General features: G+C 45.9%; 1 protein-coding gene across 3 annotated transcripts in view; it reads left to right on the top strand.

Annotated features, from left to right (window-relative positions):
• The window catches only part of KIF13B (kinesin family member 13B), a 204,888-nt gene that overhangs the window by 173,745 nt on the left and 11,859 nt on the right, over positions 1-19,284 (top strand). For 2 of the 3 annotated variants that reach the window (XR_011254392.1, XM_069576709.1), the window contains exon 37: positions 1,275-1,408. Coding sequence is in view for 2 of the 3 variants with exons in the window: in XM_069576709.1 (XP_069432810.1) it covers positions 1,275-1,408 (134 nt within the window). In the remaining variant the exon portion in view is untranslated. Of the gene's footprint in view, positions 1-1,274; positions 1,409-13,307; positions 14,343-19,284 lie in introns of those variants that run through there. The other variant, XM_069576710.1, reaches the window with a different exon arrangement.

Here is a 19,284-nt window from a genome sequence, read left to right as displayed (position 1 = left end):
GACTGAGCACACACGCACGTAAATTGTGTGATATTTTTGAACTGTTTTGCTGTTTCTCGTGGCAGATAGCTGTCTCTTTGGTTTATATTTTTAGTGACTGTGCTCATGATTGCAAAATAACCTTATGTAACTTTTCATAGTTTTTAGAGATAACATACTCAATTAAGGAAAACGTGAAACCTTCCGACCGTACAGGTTCACGTACCAGCTGTGTTGCTGATGAACTTGCGTCATCTCAGGCTGTTGGGGAGTGGAGGTGGGGCGGTCGTGTGCATCTCTTAAGGCAGCCTCTCATACAGATGCCTCAAGTTGACTGGCTTCTTCTTTTTAAAGAATTAATTAGGGTACAGTTTTTTAAATCACTTATGTCTTGGATTAGATTGTCCCGAAAATTGTCTTCACTAAAGGGCAAAAGAAGTCTCCTGACATCATAGGTGTCATCTGCGTGTCTGACCCTAGCCGTTGGTATTAAGAGCAGGGCTGGTTCAGGACATGTCCCTCACTTGTAAACACAACCCAAATACCACTGTCTTCCTGAAAAGTCAGTTTCATCATCTTCATTCAGTAAACAGCATGAAAAATTAAAGTTGGATAAGATACAGTCCTTGACTTTATAAAGCGGTTAAAGTCTGGATGCAGAACTAATGCATGTGTCTCTGGCTGTATGATCTAAAAGCAAAAAGTCCCACTTCATTCTAGGGCTTAAGTTAGTACTCGGCCAGTTAGTGACAAGGCCTGCGGTTGGGTGACACTTGGGATTTAATAGGATCGCTGGATATTAGAGCATTTTAGAAATACCCCAACTGCTGCTGTTTAATTGGAAAAGGAAACATCGTTGTTTCTGAGAGTAAGAGAAGGCAATGGCACCCCACTCCAGTGTTCTTGCCTGGAGAATTCCAGGGACGGGGGAGCCTGGTGGGCTGCCGTCTATGGGGTTGCACAGAGTCGGACACGACTGAAGCGACTTAGCAGCAGCAGCAGCATAGGTCCCCTGGAGGAGGAAATGGCAGCCCCCTCCAGTATTCTGGCCTGGGAAATCCCATGGACAGACGAGCCTGGTGGGCTGCAGTCCATCGAGTTGCAGAGTTGGACATAACCGAGTGAGCACACAGTACTCGTAATGCTATTATGTTTTTCTAGTATTTTTCCAGTATACCTTTAAAATTTTTTATTGTTTGTTTTGCTTACAAACAATGCTTGGCCAGTTTACAGTATAGAGAGCATCTCTGTAATCATTTTTGCCTTATCTCTTTTCCTTTCAATATTTTCGGCAGGACTCAGTAGCCTCGCGGCCTCCTACTTGAACCCGGTGAAATCTTTGGTGCCGCAGATGCCGAAGCTGCTAAAGTCTCTCTTCCCTGTCCGTGACGAGAAAAGGGGCAAACAGCTGTCTCCCCTCGCGCATCAGGTAAAAGCATCAGAGAGCTCAGGAGCGCCCAACGGGTCGCTGGCCCAGCCTTGCTCCATGCCACGCTGAAGCTGGAGCAGGGAGGGGAGCAGCCGTGGGGGTGTCAGAGCTGGGCTTTCCGACCTGGTGAAAGCTCTGATAATTTCTCTTCCACTCTCATCAAAGAGAACAGAGCTGTTTAAGCGTATTGACACTCTCAGTCCTTTCTGCTTTTAAAAAATGCCAAGTACGCTCCTAATGTGATTTATGGTAATATCACTTAGAGCAACAATAGTGAAATGTATGAAGTGCACTTAGTGTTGTTTGTATATTGCCAAACAGAAAATGTAATTCTATTTTTAATTCTTGATTTCATTTCTAATTTCAAACAATTTTACATCATCCCCATCCTTGCCACTCAGCCTTTTTCCTCTGCTGTGGCTTACCTGTTCTTTCACTTAAATATGAAAAGGGATCACTTGTCTTAGGCCCCTTTTTCTTGAAACTCTCTACCCAGCCTTAGAAAAAGTTTCAGAGAAGATGTGAAAGGGTTTTCCAGATCATCAGGAAACTGCTTGTATGTGATGGTGCATGGGAAGCCTGTTGGAAATGCAGTTTCTAGCCTCCTCTAGGTGTGAATTCAGCAGAAAATGATAAATGAGGATTTATTTATACTCATTCAAAAACACATACAGTGCAAGTTCAGTTGTTGAAATAGGTCTTTTGACATCAGCTTCTCCACATTCACTGAAACATTCAAGTTGCAGAAGTGCAGGCGAGTCCTTGCCTGAGACCTTAACTCTTTAAAAGAATTTTCTAGGTTCATGAGTGTATATTCAAGGTAATAGTTTTGTAAGGCTGCTGTGCAGGTATTTTTTCCAAGCTAGCAGTCCATGGGCATATTATATCAGTGTAGCTTTCATATTGGATGAAAAAAATAAACTTTGAGATTTTGGAAATGTTTAAATTTAACTGGGCACATAAAGGGTGCTTAACTATTTTCAGGATGAATCTGAGATGTTGAGAGCTAAAAGAAATAGCCAACCTGATACTTGGTGGGGGTTAGGGTAGGGAAAAAGGATTTTTCCAGGACTTGTCACTGCGCACCTTATTCTGTTCTAAACTGCTGTGTTGTTGTTTCACAAAATATGATTCATGGACTGTTTATGCCAGAATTTCCATGGTAGCTTTTTTAAAAGGTAACTTAAAAATATGGCCTGATCTTAGAACCCATTCCTCACCTTGGGGCACCTGATAATCTACATTTATAAGTACACAATGGAGGAGGAAATGGCAACCCACTCCAGTATTCTTGCCTGGAAAATCCCATGGACAGAGGAGCCTGGCAGACTACAGTCCGTGGGGTAACAAAGAGATGGAGACAACTTAGGAACTAAACAACAACGTAAGTCAGTTCAGTTCAGTCGCTCAGTCGTGTCCGACTCTTTGCGACCCCATGAACCACAGCATGCCAGTCCAACTCCCGGAGTCCACACAGACCCGTGTCCATTGAGTCGGTGATGCCATCCAACTGTCTCGTCCTCTGTCCACAAGGTGATTTTCAGGGCTTCCCAGGTGGCACTAGTGGTAAAGAATCCATCTGCTAATGCAGAAGATGTGGGTTCGATCCCTGTGTTGGGAAGATGCCCTGGTATAGGAAATGGCAGTCCCCTCCAGGATTCTTGCCTGGAAAATCCCATGGACAGAGGAGCCTGGTGGGCTACAGTCCAGTCCATGGGGTCGCAAAGAGACACGACTGTGCACACACACACGAGGTAAGGTGGTTTTCATTCACATTAAAGTTTGATATCCACTGTTTTTCAATTGCTGATGGGGAAGACAAAGTTACGTAAGCTAAAGGAAATTGGAATCGCATTAGAAGTCAGTGACTCAGACGACTGGAGTTACAATTATTCTTCTGAAGTTGCTTCAAGGTTTTGATGTAAGTCAGAGCACCTGTTACGATAAGAAGTAACCTTTCCTCTCTTGCCAGTGAGCGATTGGTTCTTCCGGGTATGAGAGGAAGAGCAGTGGTTTAGAAAGCAGTCTAGTGGTTGGTGGAAACTGCAGTGTGCAGTGTCCAGGTTAAGAGAGGTAACCTTGAAATACTCTGAAGATACCTCAAGTAATATTCATTCAGCTTATTTTATTTGAGCATATATGTGCAAAGGCCTTCCCAGATGGTGTTAGTGGTCACCCCCCTGCCGGTGCAGGAGATGTAAGAGACCCGGGTTCGAGCCCTGGGTCAGGAAGATACCCTAGAGGAGGGCTTGGCAACCCAGTCCGTTATTCCTGCCTGGAGAATCCCATGGACAGAGGAGCCTGGTGGGCTACAGTCCACGGGGTCACGGAGAGTCGGACACGACTGAAGCAACTTAGCACGCACACGCAAAGGTGTTGGAGAAAGTGGCCCCCAGTGCTTCATATTCCATAAATAAATGAAAACGTAAATACAAAAGTAGCCTTCATGAAGGTGCCCAGTGGTGGATCTGAACTGTTCCCAGCTGGTTTATGAAAGCACAGTCCCTTGAAGGACCCTTGCTCAAGGTCACCAGAGCAGCATCTCTCTCGCCGCGCTTCTCAGTCGTCCTCTGACTTGACAGTCGTGCAGGAAACGTTTTCATCTCTGGACTTCAGCACTGATCCCTTCGCCTGGCTTCCCTTGTTGACTGCTCCGTCCTTCTGTTTCTGCCTGTTCTGGGCCTCTTTGTTCCGTCAAGCTGCTGACATTCAGGGGTTCCAGAGCACCCTCTTGGGTGACCTCATCCAGCTCTGTGGCTTAGACTGTGTATGCGCTGATGATGCTCACATTTTTGTCTCCAGCCCAGGCTTCGCCCCTGAGCTCTGGCCTCATGGAGCTAACTGCCCGTTCAGCTTTTCCACTTACAAATCAATTGGACATTCACATTTTACAAGTCCATATCACTGCTGTTGGTTTCAGCTCACAAGTCTGTTTACTTCCAGCATACAAAATACTTCTGAAGTATTAATATATGCCCATCTCAGCGTATAGCACAGATGTCCACCTCGCTGCTTCACCTCACAAATAGATCGTCAGTAAAATTTTATAGGTACCACTTTCAGTGTGATGACTCCCATTTCTCATCACTCATCCAAGCCGTCGTCTCTGGCCCTGATTGTGCAGCAGGCTACCAGCTGATCGACTGATGCTTTTTGCCTCGCTAAGTCTGTTATTCACAGAGAAGCCAGAGTGAGCTCCCAGGGCCTTATATTAGTTCATGGCTTGAAACCTTCCATTGCTTCTCACTGAAGCTGAATAAAATCTAAATTCCTTACTGTGGTTTACAGTGTCCTATGTGATCTAGCCCCCTGACCTTTCATCTTTATTCTCTTTATTTTCTTCTTTGTGTACCATGCTGCTGCTAAGTCACTTCAGTTGTGTCCGACTCTGTGCGACCCCATAGACGGCAGCCCACCAGGCTCCCCCGTCTCTGGGATTCTCCAGGCAAGAACACTGGAGTGAGGTGCCATTTCCTTCTCCAGTGCTTGAAAGTGAAAAGTGAAAGGGAAGTCGCTCAGTCCTGTCCGACTCTTAGCGACCTCATGGACTGCAGCCCACAGGCTCCTCCGTGCATGGGATTTTCCAGGCAAGCGTACTGGAGTGGGCTGCCATTGTGCACCATGCTAGGCCATATTGATTGGCCTTTTTGTTGTTTGTTGATCTCATGAACACATGAAGCTCCTTTCGGTCTCAAATTTTCTTACTTGCATTTCCTTCTACTTGGAATGCTCTTCCCCAAAGTCTTTGTGCGGTTAGTAAGTCTCTAGTAGACTGGTCTGCTACTGTAAGGATCAAGAAAGGCCACATAAACAAATATGCTTGAATTTAGAGTACATTGGACCAACCAAACTAAAACAGCAGCCTCTACCGTACATAATACAGTGTATTCCCTTGTTTAATTTTTTGTTAAGAGTGACATTTATATGTTTACTGGTTATTTCTTCTACAATGTAATCCTTGAAGGCAGGGGCAGATTTGATGGAAAGTGTATGTTGGTTGACCACTGATGTATGTACAGATGTTAGTATTAGACAGTTGGAACATACCCAGTGTAAAGGACTGTGGTTAATGTTAAGAGGCGAGAGAATTGCACCCAAGTGGGGATTTGAGATATCAAGGCTTATTCAGGAAGTTTCTTTCTCAGACTGATGCAAGTTCCACTGAAGAACTGTTCTTAAAGTTGTTTAACTGTTCTCAGTTGATCAGAGATGCATCTGTTCTTCTCATTTTTTCCATCTTTGCTGAAGCTTTTAGAGAAGTAAATTATAGTTTTCACTATCAGTGTGGAATCTAGAGAAACACAGACAGTATCAATATAGAGGTTCCCTTGCTATGGCCACTTTAAATATGCTTTAAGTCATTACCACCTAAACGATGTTTCATCCTTGGAAATGGGGCACGTTTGCAACAACGGAATCTCAAAATAACACCCAGTACATTGCTGTACCGACTAGACTGTTTTTTTAGTGTTTCCCAGTTTTTCACAGTAATCATCACTATAATGGCAGCCTATTCACTTGGAAATCAGACTTGATACCCAAAAGTTGAACTTTTTTCTCTCCCTGTGGACCCTCTGAGTCCTTCAGGAAAAAAGTTGGCTTATTGCCACCCAGTCTTTGCCTCCGCTTTTTTCTGCTGTCTCCCAGAAGTTAAAGATTCTTTACTCTCCTCGGCTTTCTCCAGACCTAACAGCTAAAGATGTCAACTTGTGTCTCTTATAATAAATGCCTCATCATTCTTCAGTGGTCTTGCCAGGGTCTTGCTGAAGTGGGGAGCCCAGAAGTGATACTATAATCCCTTTGCTTGAAAATAGTGCACCTATTATCTTTCTTCCGACTAATTACTTCTACCAAAGCGGCACATGCTAGCACTTTTGTTTTTTTTTCAGGCAAGTTTTAGTTCATTGTGCTTCTCGTCAGGTAACATCCCCTTTTTCTCATTTGCTTATTTATTTGCTTACACTCTGGCCAGTGCACTTCTGTTTTTATTATCACGTTGATTTCCCTAGTGGTGGCTCAGATGGCAAAGCGTCTGCCTACAATGCGGGAGACCTGGCTTCAATCCCTGGGATGGGAAGATCCCCTGGAGAAGGAAAGGGCGATCCAGTCCAGTACTCTTGCTTGGAAAATCCCATGGACGGAGGAGCCCGGTGGGCTGCAGCCCGCAGTCCCAAAGAGCTGGACATGACAGAGTGACTTCACTTCACCTGTTGTTCAGTCGCTAAGTCATGTCCAACCCTTTTGTGACCCCCATAGACTGTAGCCCACCAGGCTGCTCTGTCTCCCAGGCAAGAATACTGCAGTGGGTTGCCATTTTATTATCCAGTGAACCCAAGTCTCCTGCTTGGCAGGCGGGTTCCTTACCCCCGAGCCACCAGAGAAGCCCCTTCACTGAAGCATAAAAATACTTCAATAAGAATCTTCAGGTTCATTCCTAAAAGTTTTCAGCTCGATTTTGTTTCAGCATTCCTAGGTTAGCAAGATATTCTTTGAATCATTATTTTAAAGATACATTTGTTCTTATTAGCATCTGCAAACTTTTGAAGGGCATACTCTGCATGTGAGTCACAAACAAAATATGGAACGTTAAGCGTGAGAGAGCTCTGTCATATGTGACTGGAGCTCACTCCCCAAGCCACAGAGTAGCCGATGGACGTGTTTCAGCTCTGCCTGTTCAGTAACTCCTACCCCCATTTTCCCCTTGTCTACCGGGGAGATTATAGGAGGTCTTGTTAGATGCATTATGGAAACAGATGCATTATGGAAGCCATGCCTTCCTCTGTATCACTAATCTAGTAATACTAAGATAAAATTTATGCTGATGAACATTTGCCACCACCCTGCCCGCTGCCTGGCTTTGCTGTACCTCAGTGTGAGGTGTCTAGTGTATCAAAGAAATACACATATACCTCCAAGTTTGCTCTCTATTTTGATTCTGGTTTTTATTTGCTGCTAGTGATTTGTTAGTACATTCATTTCAATGGCCAATATAAATAGTCATTAAATAATTAATACCACACTAAAAAAACTTAACATAGATTTTAGAAAAATGTGTAAGATAGAACCCAGAAAAATAGAAATCAGTACACATGCCTAAGAGAAAGCTGGATCAATTCTCGCAATATAGGAAGGGATAAATTTTGATACGAACATTGCATAAAACTTAGAGACAGTAGAGAGTAACACTGCCCAAGATTTGTAATGTGAGATGGTACAAAAAACTAAACGGGGAGCTTCCCTGGTGGCTTCAGTGGTAAAGAATCTGCCTGCCGATGAAGGAGACATGGGTTCATTCCCTGGGTTGGGAAGATCCCACATACTGAGGAGCGACTGTGCTCTGGAGCCTGGCCGCTGCAACTGTCTAAGCCTGAACGCCCTCATGCCCGTGCTTCCCAACAAGAGAAGCAGTCAGGAGCCCGGTCACTGCAGCTGGAGAAAAGCCCGCACGTAGCAGTGAAGATCCAGCACAGCCGAAACAATCAAGAAATACAATTTAAAACCAAACAGAAATCCCCTAGAATCCACTCAACAGTGGAACCGCAGAGACAGCACAGAGTAACCCAGCAGGCCATAGCGTAAGCAAGCACACTCATTTCTCTCTTCATCATTTAAGCCATCTCTCTCTCTCTGTTTCCCGCCTAACTGTGATGAAAGATCTTAAAGCTTCTTGCTTTTTCTGTTTCTGTCCCAAGTTAGTTTGAAGACTTAACCTCCTTCTCTGGAAGAGTCACACTGGCAGAGATACAGCAGCCCGCCTAAACACACGCCTGGATTCTCTCTGGCCTCATCAGAGGACACTTAGATCACTGCACATAGTTCTGGGTGCCTTACTACTGGACGTTCGTTGACCAACTGGAATTATTTCAGAGAATAACATCAGAAATGATTTATGAGGAAGGATTAAAGGAGTTATTTATAGCTTGACCGAACAATGACTAAGAGAGCTGACTGTATAAGCATTCAAGGGATCGCAACCCAGAAGGCAGGGAAGAATTGTCTAAGGGTGGTTCCAGGAAGACAGCAGAATGAGAGGCGCAGACCGACGAAGTGATATTAACGAAGAGGAGGCAATGACCGTGAGCGAGTACAGTGATTGATAGACAGCAGCGTCCTCTTGCAACATCTCCGTGGGTTTCTGTCACTTCTAGTTTTTAAAAAATAAGATTTTGAAAATGTAAAAATATTCCCAGTAAGAACCGAGGAATGAAATAGGTCCCGTTTCTACCAGTCATATTTCCTCTTTTGTTTGTTAGATTAGATGGAAGAGAAGCAGAAGTAATGAAGGAATGATTATTAACAAAAAAGTACTTTTAATCAGAGTGTCCTTGACATTTTCAAACAAGAATGTTCAGTTCCGTCCCTCATGCAAAGATACAAACACACACTCGCTAATGAAAAGATTAGTGTTTATTAACTTGTTCTTTGGAATCAGCAGGTTCTCAGATCAAGATTCTATTATTTGGCGGGGGGGGATATTTCAGTATTTGAGAAGATGCGTGGATCTTTTAAGATCGAAGTTAACAATTCATCCTGAGGAATAAATAAATTTATAAAGAAAGAAAACGATTTTAAGGAAGTCTTTAAAGACAAAGTTTCTCATATTTTACAAAATCATCTGGCTTGAACATGTTTATAAAACTTACGTTTCTCATTTTTATGGAGATTTGTTTTTTGTTTGTAATCAGTTTCTGTCTGAGTTCCAGAAATGCAAAGGGTACAAGCACCGGAAGAGGTGGCAGCTGACAAAATTGCTGTCTTTGACCTTCTGAAGCAAGTTTAGTAACGAATCTGGAAAATAATGAACTGCAATTAATGAAATCTGCACTCGTATTCAAGTGTGTTTCTCAGACAGCACATAAAATAATTGAAAGAACTTCCTGCTCCCTAATTAGTTAGATTGAATTAATTTGGCATAATAGCTTTTTTCATGTGTCTAGAAGTTGGTGTTCAGATGAAGCTATTTATGTACTTCCAACTTCTGAATTCCAAATGGCATCTTTGGTTCATTTGGGGAATTAAGGAGTTAATGACAGAAAAAAGTGCAAGTATCAGTCGCTCAGTCGTGTCGACTCTTTGCTGCTCCGTGGACCGTGGCCCACCAGGCTCCTCTGTCCGTGGAATTCTCTAGGCAAGAGCACTGGAGTGGGCTACCGTTCCCTTTTGCAGGGGCTCTTCCTGACCCGGGGAGTGAACCCAGGTCTCCCACGTCGCAGGCGGATTCTTTACCATCTGAGTTAATGCTCACATTCAACTTCCACTGTCAGAAACACAGCCCCGTTCCTGGCCTGTCCTTGCTCTACTGTCAGCTCCTCTCCAGTGTCCTGGGCTTTGCTTAGGCCCACCCTGCTGACCACAAGGATTTCTGTCTCCAGTTTCAATACGGCTTCCAGTGTGGTAGGTGGACAGGGCCTTGAGTAGAGACAGCAGCGCCCTGCACATCTCTGACCCAGCTGGAGAGATGCTTAGGTAGTCCTCCCAGCTCTCATGTGAGTGAGTGCTCCATGTGCCAAGCGGGGAGAAACAGGCACAGCTGCCGGTGCTGCCCTTGTGCACTAGATGCTGTTCCAGACTCTTCATCACTCAGCGTCCTCTGATGAAGCAGGCTGGCTGTATGAATGCTTGCTGTGGTGTCTGTACGGTTTATCATCTTTGTTTTTTCTTCTTAAGTTCTATTTCAGTTGGTTGAGGTGTAGGAATTTGTCTCGAAGGAAGCTGCTGTTTTAAAAAAAAAACAATTATTTATTTGACTGCTCCAGGCTTAAGTTGTGGCATGTGGGATCTAGTTCCCTGACCAGGGATTGAACCCAGGCACCCTGCATTGGGAGCCTGGAGTCTTAACCACTGGACAACCAGGTTAGTACCAAGGGTTCATCATCGTAACTAACTAAAAATAAGAAAAAGGATCCAGACCTTGTTTTCTAGCCTTGAGTTTTACTTAAGTATTCAGGTTGTTTTTAAAGGTTCTTTCCCCCGTAGTTTATATTTGGATATGTTATGCTATATTGCTTGTTCTTGTGTTAATAAAGGGAAGTTTGTACAGACCTTTTGAAATACAGACTTTTGAAAAACTTCAAGGAAAATGATTTCTGTTCAGTTGCTTTGTGGATGATTTCTTAGGCAATTCTTACTGCTTTACGAAATGAGACTCTTATCTCTGTTTTGTTTTCCAAGATCATAACATCTTACATCTTCGCCCCAGAAATGTATGGGATATTGACATACTTAGACACGAAGTTGCCTTCAGAGGCAACTTAGAGTTGGCTTCAGAGTCAGGGTTAGTAGCTAATCTGTAGAATAATGAAAAGAAGATAGTTTCTGAGGCAGGATAGGAGTTGATTTGAAGAGGCCTCATCTTCCACTTATTTTTCAGAAATAGGCCTTGTGTACTTTTGTATGAGTCTGTAGACCCAGGGTTGGCAGGCTTTTTTGGTCAAGAGCCAGATAGTTTTATTTTAGGCTCATTTTAGGCTTTGCTGGCAGAACTGGCAGAACTGGCTACAGACAAGGCTAAACAATGGGTCTGGTTTTGTTCCAATAAAACTTTATTTATAACCCTGAAATTTGAATTTCATATAATTTTTACATGTCACAAAGTATTCTTTTATTGATGTTTTAATAATTTCAAAGTGTAATAACCATTCTTGGCTTGGAGGATATACCGAGCTGGGGACAGTCTAGATTTAGACTCTGTTTTTAAGTTTTTAGATTAACAACCATTCTGTTGACTCAGCTGGTAAAGAATCTGCCTGTAATGCGGGAGACCTGGGTTCAGTCCCTGGAGTGGGAAGACCCCCTGGAGAAGGGAAAGGCTACCCACTCCAGTATTCTGGCTCAGAGAATTCCATGGACTGTATAGTCCGTGGAGTTGCAAATAGTCGGACACGACTGAGCGGCTTTCCCTTCACTATGTTTCATAAATTATCCTTCATTCTTCATGGATACTTGAAAACCTGAGTAGATAGTGACTTATTACACCCTATTTTTTAAGAAGAGAAATCTTTTGCCACATAAATACTTAAGTTTTACCAATTATCACATAGAAGTTTAAAAAGTAAACTAGCTAAACCCTAATATATAAGAAACTGCCTCTTTCCTGACAATTTCAGAAATATCAGTGTTTAAAATTTTCCATATGTAGGATGTTAAGTATGTTGAGCTAACATACACATTGTTGTTCAGTCGCTAAGTCCTATCCAATGCTTTGTGGCCCCATGGACTGCAGCACGCCAGGCTTCCCTGTTGTTTAGCATCTCGCGGAGTTTGCTCAAACTCATGTCCATTGGCTCAGTGATGCCATCCAACCATGAAGTCTGTTAGGACAGGCTCATTCACTTTTATCAACTGATAAATAAGTTACTTGTTGACAGAAGTGTGCCTTTTAGTTTTGGGTTTTTTTTTTAAAGATTCATTTATTTTCGCCTCTGCTGGGTCTTTGTTGCTGTGGGCTTTCCCTAGTGGTGGCGAGCCGGGGCCACTCTAGCTGCTGTGTGAAGGCTTCTCACTGTGGGGGCTCCTCTTGTTTGGAGCTGAGGCTCGAGGGCATGCGGGCTTCGGTAGTGGCAGCACGTGGGCTCAGCAGTCGTGGCCCACGGGCTTAGTTGTCCCGCAGCATGTGGCTTTCCCTGGACCAGGGATCACACCCGTGTCCCTGCATTGTCAGGTGGGTTCTTAGCCACTGGACCATCAAGGCAGCCCTTTTAGTTGTGTTATGTAATTGAAATTAAATAGGAATATCAGGGGTTAGACCCTGAGTGCCTGTTTCTGAAGAGGAGGACTGTGTGCATGTTTGATTTTGCACATATTGTGTCCTCAGCTCCTGACACAACCTTTAGAATAGAGAAGGCTACCTGGAGCCTGGCAGGCTACAGTCCGTGAGGGTCACAGAGTCCAACGCGACTGAGCGACTCAGCACAGGCACCTGGTACTTGTTTTACTTAGATCTAGAGAAGTACCTTGGAAGACAGTGCATGAAATTCCAGTAACTAGGGTCACCATGGCGCTTTAGGCATGTACTGGGTGTGCACTGTGCTAGGGACTGTATACACATCAGCCCAGCAGCGGTGCTGTCTGAGGAAAATGTGACGTGAGCCATGTGTGCCACTGGAAATGTCTAGTGGTCACACTTGAAGGAGTAGAAAGAAACAGGTTGAATTAAATAATTTACGTAACCCAGTATATTCATAATATCGTCATTTCAACCTGTCATCAGTATAAAAAACAATCTGAGATCTCCTCCTCTCTTTGTTTCTTTCTGTAGAGTCTTCAGAATCAGGTGTGCAGTTTACGTTTCTAGCACATCTCGATTCAGATAGTAAATTTTCCTTGGAAATAACTTGATCTGCATCCAGAGTTCATAGAATTGAAAAAATAAATGCGCATGCCCAAGGCATTACAAAAACATACTAAAAGGCACTTTAATTTTTAAATTTATATGTTATTAATTAAAATTAAGTAAAATAAAAAATCCGCTTCCTCAGTCACACCAGCTGCATTTCAAGTGCTCAGAAGCCACCTGGCTGTTGGTTGCCATGTTGGACGCACAGAGTTAAAGGGTAATGTTAGGTGCTGACTTAGAGGTGAGGATGAGTCTCAGGTAGGTAACGCCGTGTCTAAGGTCACAGTGTGCAGTGAGGGGCAGAACTGAGACACAGTCAAGAAACAGAGTTTAATGCACGGTTGTGATCTGAAGAGATTTCACTGGATTTGATTAAAAACAGCAAGTGATAATATTTATAGAATCAATCCATAGAGTATTTGAAGGAGGAGTTAGTCATGCTGTGGAGAAACACTGGATAGAATCTATCTTCGGGTTTTTTGGCCCATTTCTTTCTAAAAACAGTTATTTCTGGGCATTGACAACATAAAGCAGGAAAGTGACATGGTCAACTTTGTGTCTCAGGAGGCTCCTCTCACTGCAGTTGGAAGGTGGATTTGGAAGCAGATAGAAGGAGGAATCTACTCAAGTGAATGTACAGACCTCATGAGGGATTGTAATATTGGTCAGAGAAGGGAAGTCACCATCCCATGCTGACACGAGGATGCTTGCTGCTGGCCGGAAGGAGCATGTGGCAAGTAGGGTAACAGTGTCTCTGGCAAGGACCAGCTGGTGGCCACCCACCGTCCTCCCTCTGACATTACTCAGAGAATTCATGTGGACTGGATTGCCACTTCCAGAGGTGAAACCCAGAGGCGCAACCCAGAGGCGATCAGGCTTACCCAAAGAACTGAGGGAGTGATTAGAACGAGAGTTACTCCCTTAAACTGGGAACTCTGACTGCTGGGTGGAGACGAGGGCTGGTGTCGTCCGCGGCCAGCACGGTCTCAGCCGGATCCTCCTGGAAAGCCACAGTGCAGATGGTGAGGTTGATTGTGGACCCCTGGCAGAGGGGGTGGGGGTGCTGGCTGTGTGAGCCGGGGTGGTTCTGAGAGGTGCCTCCTCCACCCCCACAGTGGCTGCAGACGCCGGTCCCTGCACGGTTACTGGGGGCACCGCCAGCTCTCCCTGTCACTGCGGGCTCAGCACCCTGCCTCTCTGATTAACATAACCTTTCAAAATCTGTTTATATTGATTAAACTATTGCTGATTCTTGATCTTTAGGTAATTGTACATGTCTGATTTTGTCTAATGTTTGTTACTTTTACCAAAACATATTCAAAGATGAGGTGTTCAGCTTGGTAGTGTTCTTTATGTTTTTCTCACTTTTATCAGCCTGAAAATCAAAGGTTGGCTACTGAGTATTTATGGCAAGAATAAATCTTACATCTCGTGTTGTATTTTCCTAGGCTTGGATTAAAGTGATTGGTTAGAGTTAAAAAAAAAAAAGATTTAGAGGATCATATTTACCTAGGAACCATTAGAACATGACTTTTGAAGAATTTATCAAATTCATGGTAAGGGGTGATTATTAGGAAAGGTTCGTTTTCAGACAAGAAAAAAAAAGGTATCAGAAAATTCAGTGTTTTTGAACAAAGTGTTAATTAAGTTCCTTCAACAGACATCTTTTCTCCCCTCTACCTACTCCTGTGCTCAAAATTTGGAATTTGATAGGATTTTTCCAAATCCTAAGTGTACGATTCAGCCTTTATATCACATAAGTCAGTCATTCACTTATTTACTTGTTCAGTCAGCAGACATTAAGTTCTTTCACGGAGACATGAACGAGACATAATCCTTACCCTGCAGGGAGCTTGCAGTTGAGAATGATCCCCGTCAAGACGGATTGACAGATAATTAGGTTATATATATAAATCGATTATAGGTGGTGTGTTGAGGTTATAGGTGAAGGTGTGGGGAAGGGGTGCATTTTACCTGCAGTTTCGGGAAGAGTAGATCATGCTCCAGTTAAGACTTAACAATGGCTTAGGTCTTCACCAGGTGGGCGATGAGTCCCTCAGGGAAGGGACAGCGCAGGGAAGTCTCTGGATAAGACGCATGCTCAGCCTCGTGAGAGGTGATGTGCTTTCATATCATGTCAAGGAGTTAAGACTTCATTCCAGGCAAATTAGCTCTTATGCCTAGTTAGGACATCCTGAGCTCTGGTTTCATTCAGGTGGCGTATGAAAGTCAGAGTTGAAAAATGACGAGATAGGGTCTGAGAAGTGACTGTCACCTTGTCCCCACAGCACTTCCACGCCACCCTGTGCCTCTCATGTGCTGGTCCACTAGACCTGAGCCACACTCAGGAAAGCTCCCTGGTGTAGCCATCCAGCCTTTAACCGTTAGGTGAATGCCTCTGAGCCTCGCTTTCTGAAGTGTGAAATGTAGATAATTATACTTATATTCACACTCCTCATGGGACTTCTTAATATTTATAGCTGCAAAATACTTTGCAGTCATTTTTATTAATAGTTACCAGATGTGTCGTAAGGATTAATGAACTTATGATCTGAAATGTTTTGAGCTCTCGAAATAGGCAGCCGCCTGCATGGGGGGTATGCAGAGGAGCATTAAAATGCAAACAGTACCATTTGGAAATGTGAGCCCTTCTGTGTGAAGGACAGATCGCACGCTGAAGAGTTCCGCACACTTTGTAGGTATTTTTGGTGCCCGTAGTAAGGTTGCTGAATTCACCGGAGGCCGTTGCCCGATACAGAAAGCTGGTGCGCGGCCCCGACGTGCTGCCCCCGCTGCAGCCAGCGCCCCGCTCGCCCTGCCGCCCGCTCTTCCCGGCGCCGCCTCTCACTCTCGCCCCTGGCTGTCTCCAGGTGTTTGTCTGCTGGCCGCCTCCACATCTTTCTCCACACAGAAAGAATCCTCCTTTCTGTCTCCTTTTCCTCTTATCATCCAAGTTCAGGCTCTTACGTTTCTGGTGCTCTGCCGAACCGCTGACGCAATTGCTTAATTGATTTCTCCAAATTTTCTGTCTCCTCCTTTAGGGATGATCTTCTGTAAGCCTAGTTCTTCGCACCGCTTCATTCAGTTCCTTTGCTAGCTCTTCGTTGCCTGTGAAAATCCACCCCAAGCTTACAGGGCCTTCTCCGCACGCCCTGACCTCCCTTCCCTCTGCCCAGCTCTGGTCACTCCAGATCCTTCCCTCTCTTGAAGACCTCCTGGAAGGTTGAGAAGCTTTTCCCGGGCAGGGAAGTGAGAGGAGGGAGCCTCCAGACAGAAAGGGCAGCCTGCCTTTGTCGCGGCACTCTTCGTGGGTCGCCTGGCACCCCCAGGGAGCTGTTGTGTCTTCAGGGTCTGTCTCCAAGTGCAGTCACCCCCATGGAGGTGTTCTCCGTCTGGTCCCCGGATAACCCCTTCCTCCTCCGCACCTTCTCTGCCTGGAAACTTTCATTCCGACGCCTGTCGTCTTCCTTGATGTTTTCGCTTTTTGCATACGCGTCCTTCCCCCAGACTGGATTGCTGCCCTGTTAAGAGGGATCCTGTATCCTTCTGGTCTTCGTATTCCCACAGCACTGTTGCAACACTTTGTGCACCTGAGACCTGAGTCCTTACTTCTTCTGTTTTAAGTATTTAAAATATTTTAGAGTTATTTACTTATTTTCTGGGCGGGGGGAGGCTGTGCTGGATCTTCAGTGCTATATTCGGGCCTCCTCGAGTTCCGGTGACTGGGAGCCCCTCTCTGGTCATGGGGCACGGGCTTCTCCCTGGCACATCTTCTCTTGTCGCAGAGCGCAGGCTCGGCAGTGTGGTACACCAGCTCAGTTGCTCCGAGGCACGTGGCACCTTCCTGGACCAGGGACTGAACACATGTCCCCTGCATTAGCAGGTGGATTCTTAACCACTGGACCACCAGCAAAGTCCCTGAGTCCTTGTTGAGATGAAGGAGAGCCCCACTAAGGCAGAGCCCCAGTGGAGTTTGTCAGGCAGGGCAGTATTGTGGGAAAATTTGAAATACACAAAAACAGAGTGAACACTGTGGTGGATCCCTATGCATTCGTCACCCAGCTTCCGTGAAAACTAGTCTGCGGCCAGTCCTGTGGTCTGTGTGTCTGTGCCCCACCCTCTTGAACATGTCCTCTGCTGGAGAGCACTCTGCCGTGATGCTCTGCCACCCAGAGCTGCTGTCTGGCCGCCATTCCTAGGAGGGGGCACCATGAAGTGCCTACTGTGTGAAGCGGAGAGGTAGGTGTGGCTGGAGTGCCTGAGTTCACCCTCAGGACCCACGCAGACCTGATGGGGTCTTACTGTTGGCGTAGGTTCCAGCCATTTCAGGTGCATCTAGGGGTTGGGCGGATGTCTCTACAGAGCAGATCTGTTGCCTGATCAAGAAGTTTAAGTGTTAGTTGCTCAGTCATGTCTGACTCTCTCTGACCCCATGGGCTGTATAGCCTGCCAGACTGCTCTGTCCGTGGACTTGTCCAGGCAAGAATACTGGAGTAGGTTGCCATGTCCTCCTCCGGGGGAATCTTCCTGACTCGGGGATCGAACCCAGGTCTCCTGCATTGTGGGCAGATCCATTACTGTTTGAGCTGCTCAGGAAGAAGTGGTTCTGGCGGGGGGTGGGGGAGGGTTGTGGAAAGAAGTGGTTGTGGAGAATGAGGGACAGTGAGGGAAGCGTGAGGTCTTCAGCACAGAAGCCTGGAGCCACGAAGCTGGGGCCTTGTCCCTCAGGAAGGCCTGTGCCTCCGCTGGATTCCAGTATTGCGTCCCAGTCAAGCAGATACTTCCCCAAGCATTTACTGGATGTTTTAAAAATTATTCTGAATCATAAAGAAAAGTATATTTTTCTGTTACCCCATTTAGGAGGACATAGAAAAGGTTTCATCCTGGGTGGCTGTAGCTCCATCTTGGTGGGATTTTTACGTTTTTGTGCTTTAAAGGAGAATGTTTCATCTGAATCTTGTCTGTTTTAAATAAGATATAACTGAAGAATGTAAGTATTTGGGGGTTCCAGCTTAACAAACTTTTTTCTGCCCTTACTGAGAGATATGGTCTGAACACCTTTCCATTCGTGGGGGGCTTCGGACACAATGGGGAAGATAAAAATGAAGGTGCTAGCCCCTGCACTGAAGGGACCGTAAGACAGACTGGAGGGTACGTGCTCGAAACGGAGAATCCCTGAAAGGAGGCCTGGGGCAGGCAAGGTGTGTGACGGGAGCTGGGTGGGAGGCATGGGGGTCTTTCCTGGTCAGGGAGTCGAGGGAGAGGCTGGGGGATTCAGGCCTGGTTCTGAACGTTCCACTGTCTTTCTTAAACCCATGTCTGACCCTGGCTCTCCCGGGACTTCACCCCGAGGTGCCCCCCAGTGTCTGCAGGGTAGAGCGTGTCTTCCCTTAGTTTATCCCCACATCTGCCCAGCTGTGTGGCTATATCTCCTGCCATGGGCCGTCTCTGGGCCTTTTTCTCAGATGCTGCTGCTGTTCCCGTACCCCTAGCAGAATTAATTGCTTCTCACACCTTTCTCCCAGAGGCTGTCCCAGGGCACAGTGGGCTGTAGCAGTACCTTTGCTAAAACACAGCTGTTTGGTGTATGAATGTAGGTCGACACCCTTCTCTGTGGGCTGTTTTGTTCCAGATGGACTTTTCTCCCTTCAGTTAAGAGTCTGGGCTGCTAGGAAGGAAGCAAGACTTGGGGCGTCAGCCTTCATGCCTGCAGACTCTTGGGGAGGCGTGACATCAGAGGAGCCCTGGCATCCAGACACACCTGGGACCTGGGAGGAACCGGATGCTCCAGGCTGGAGGGAGGGACTTGAAAAGGGTCCCAGGCCAGGCAGACTAGACAGATCAGGGTCCCAGGACAGGCAGACTAGATAGATCAAGGTACTGCGTGGCAACAAACCCCGTCACCCAGCTTTGACACCTCCTGTGAAATGGGATTGAGGGTAGGTGTTTGGCCCGGACGGAGCCCTCTTAGAGCCGAGCTCTCTGAGGTGACCTCCAGACCTGCGCTTCGGAGCAGGCAGGCCCAGGAAGGGGCCAGACCTTGGTTGGGGAAATAAACGCAGAGCGTGGCAGGCCCCAGGGTTCTCCAAGGTGTTTGCGTCTGCTCTGTGCCCACCTGCCGTTGTGAACGCAGCAGCTGCCGACTCCTTAAGGGTTACCAGATCCTCCTCCCGACTTTTCTTTCTTCTGGGGCCAGTGTTTGTGTGGTTTTCAGCTCTGTTTTAAAAAGCTGTTCCTTGACACACATCCGTAAGGAACCGGCTCCACCGGCTCCGCCTGCGCTCCTCTGGACCGGGAATCTCCCTGGCTGGGCAAGGCTGGGTTTGTGCTCCACCTCCCCTGAAGCCTTTCCCGATGTGTCCTGTCGCACATCTCTGTCAGGTCCTGAATGCTCCCATGGACAGATAATATGTGATACTCATGGGCGCTCAGTCATGTCCAACTCTGTGACCCCAGGGACTGTAGCCCGCCAGGCTCCTCTGTCCCTGGGATTTCCCAGGCAAGAATATGGGAGTGGATTCCCATTTCCTTCACCAGGGGA

This window comes from Ovis canadensis, chromosome 2 (genome assembly GCF_042477335.2).
Source record: "Ovis canadensis isolate MfBH-ARS-UI-01 breed Bighorn chromosome 2, ARS-UI_OviCan_v2, whole genome shotgun sequence".
NCBI classification, from domain to species: domain Eukaryota; kingdom Metazoa; phylum Chordata; class Mammalia; order Artiodactyla; family Bovidae; genus Ovis; species Ovis canadensis.
The sequence above is the reverse complement of the archived record's forward strand: the minus strand, read 5'-3'. Positions and strand labels throughout refer to the sequence as shown.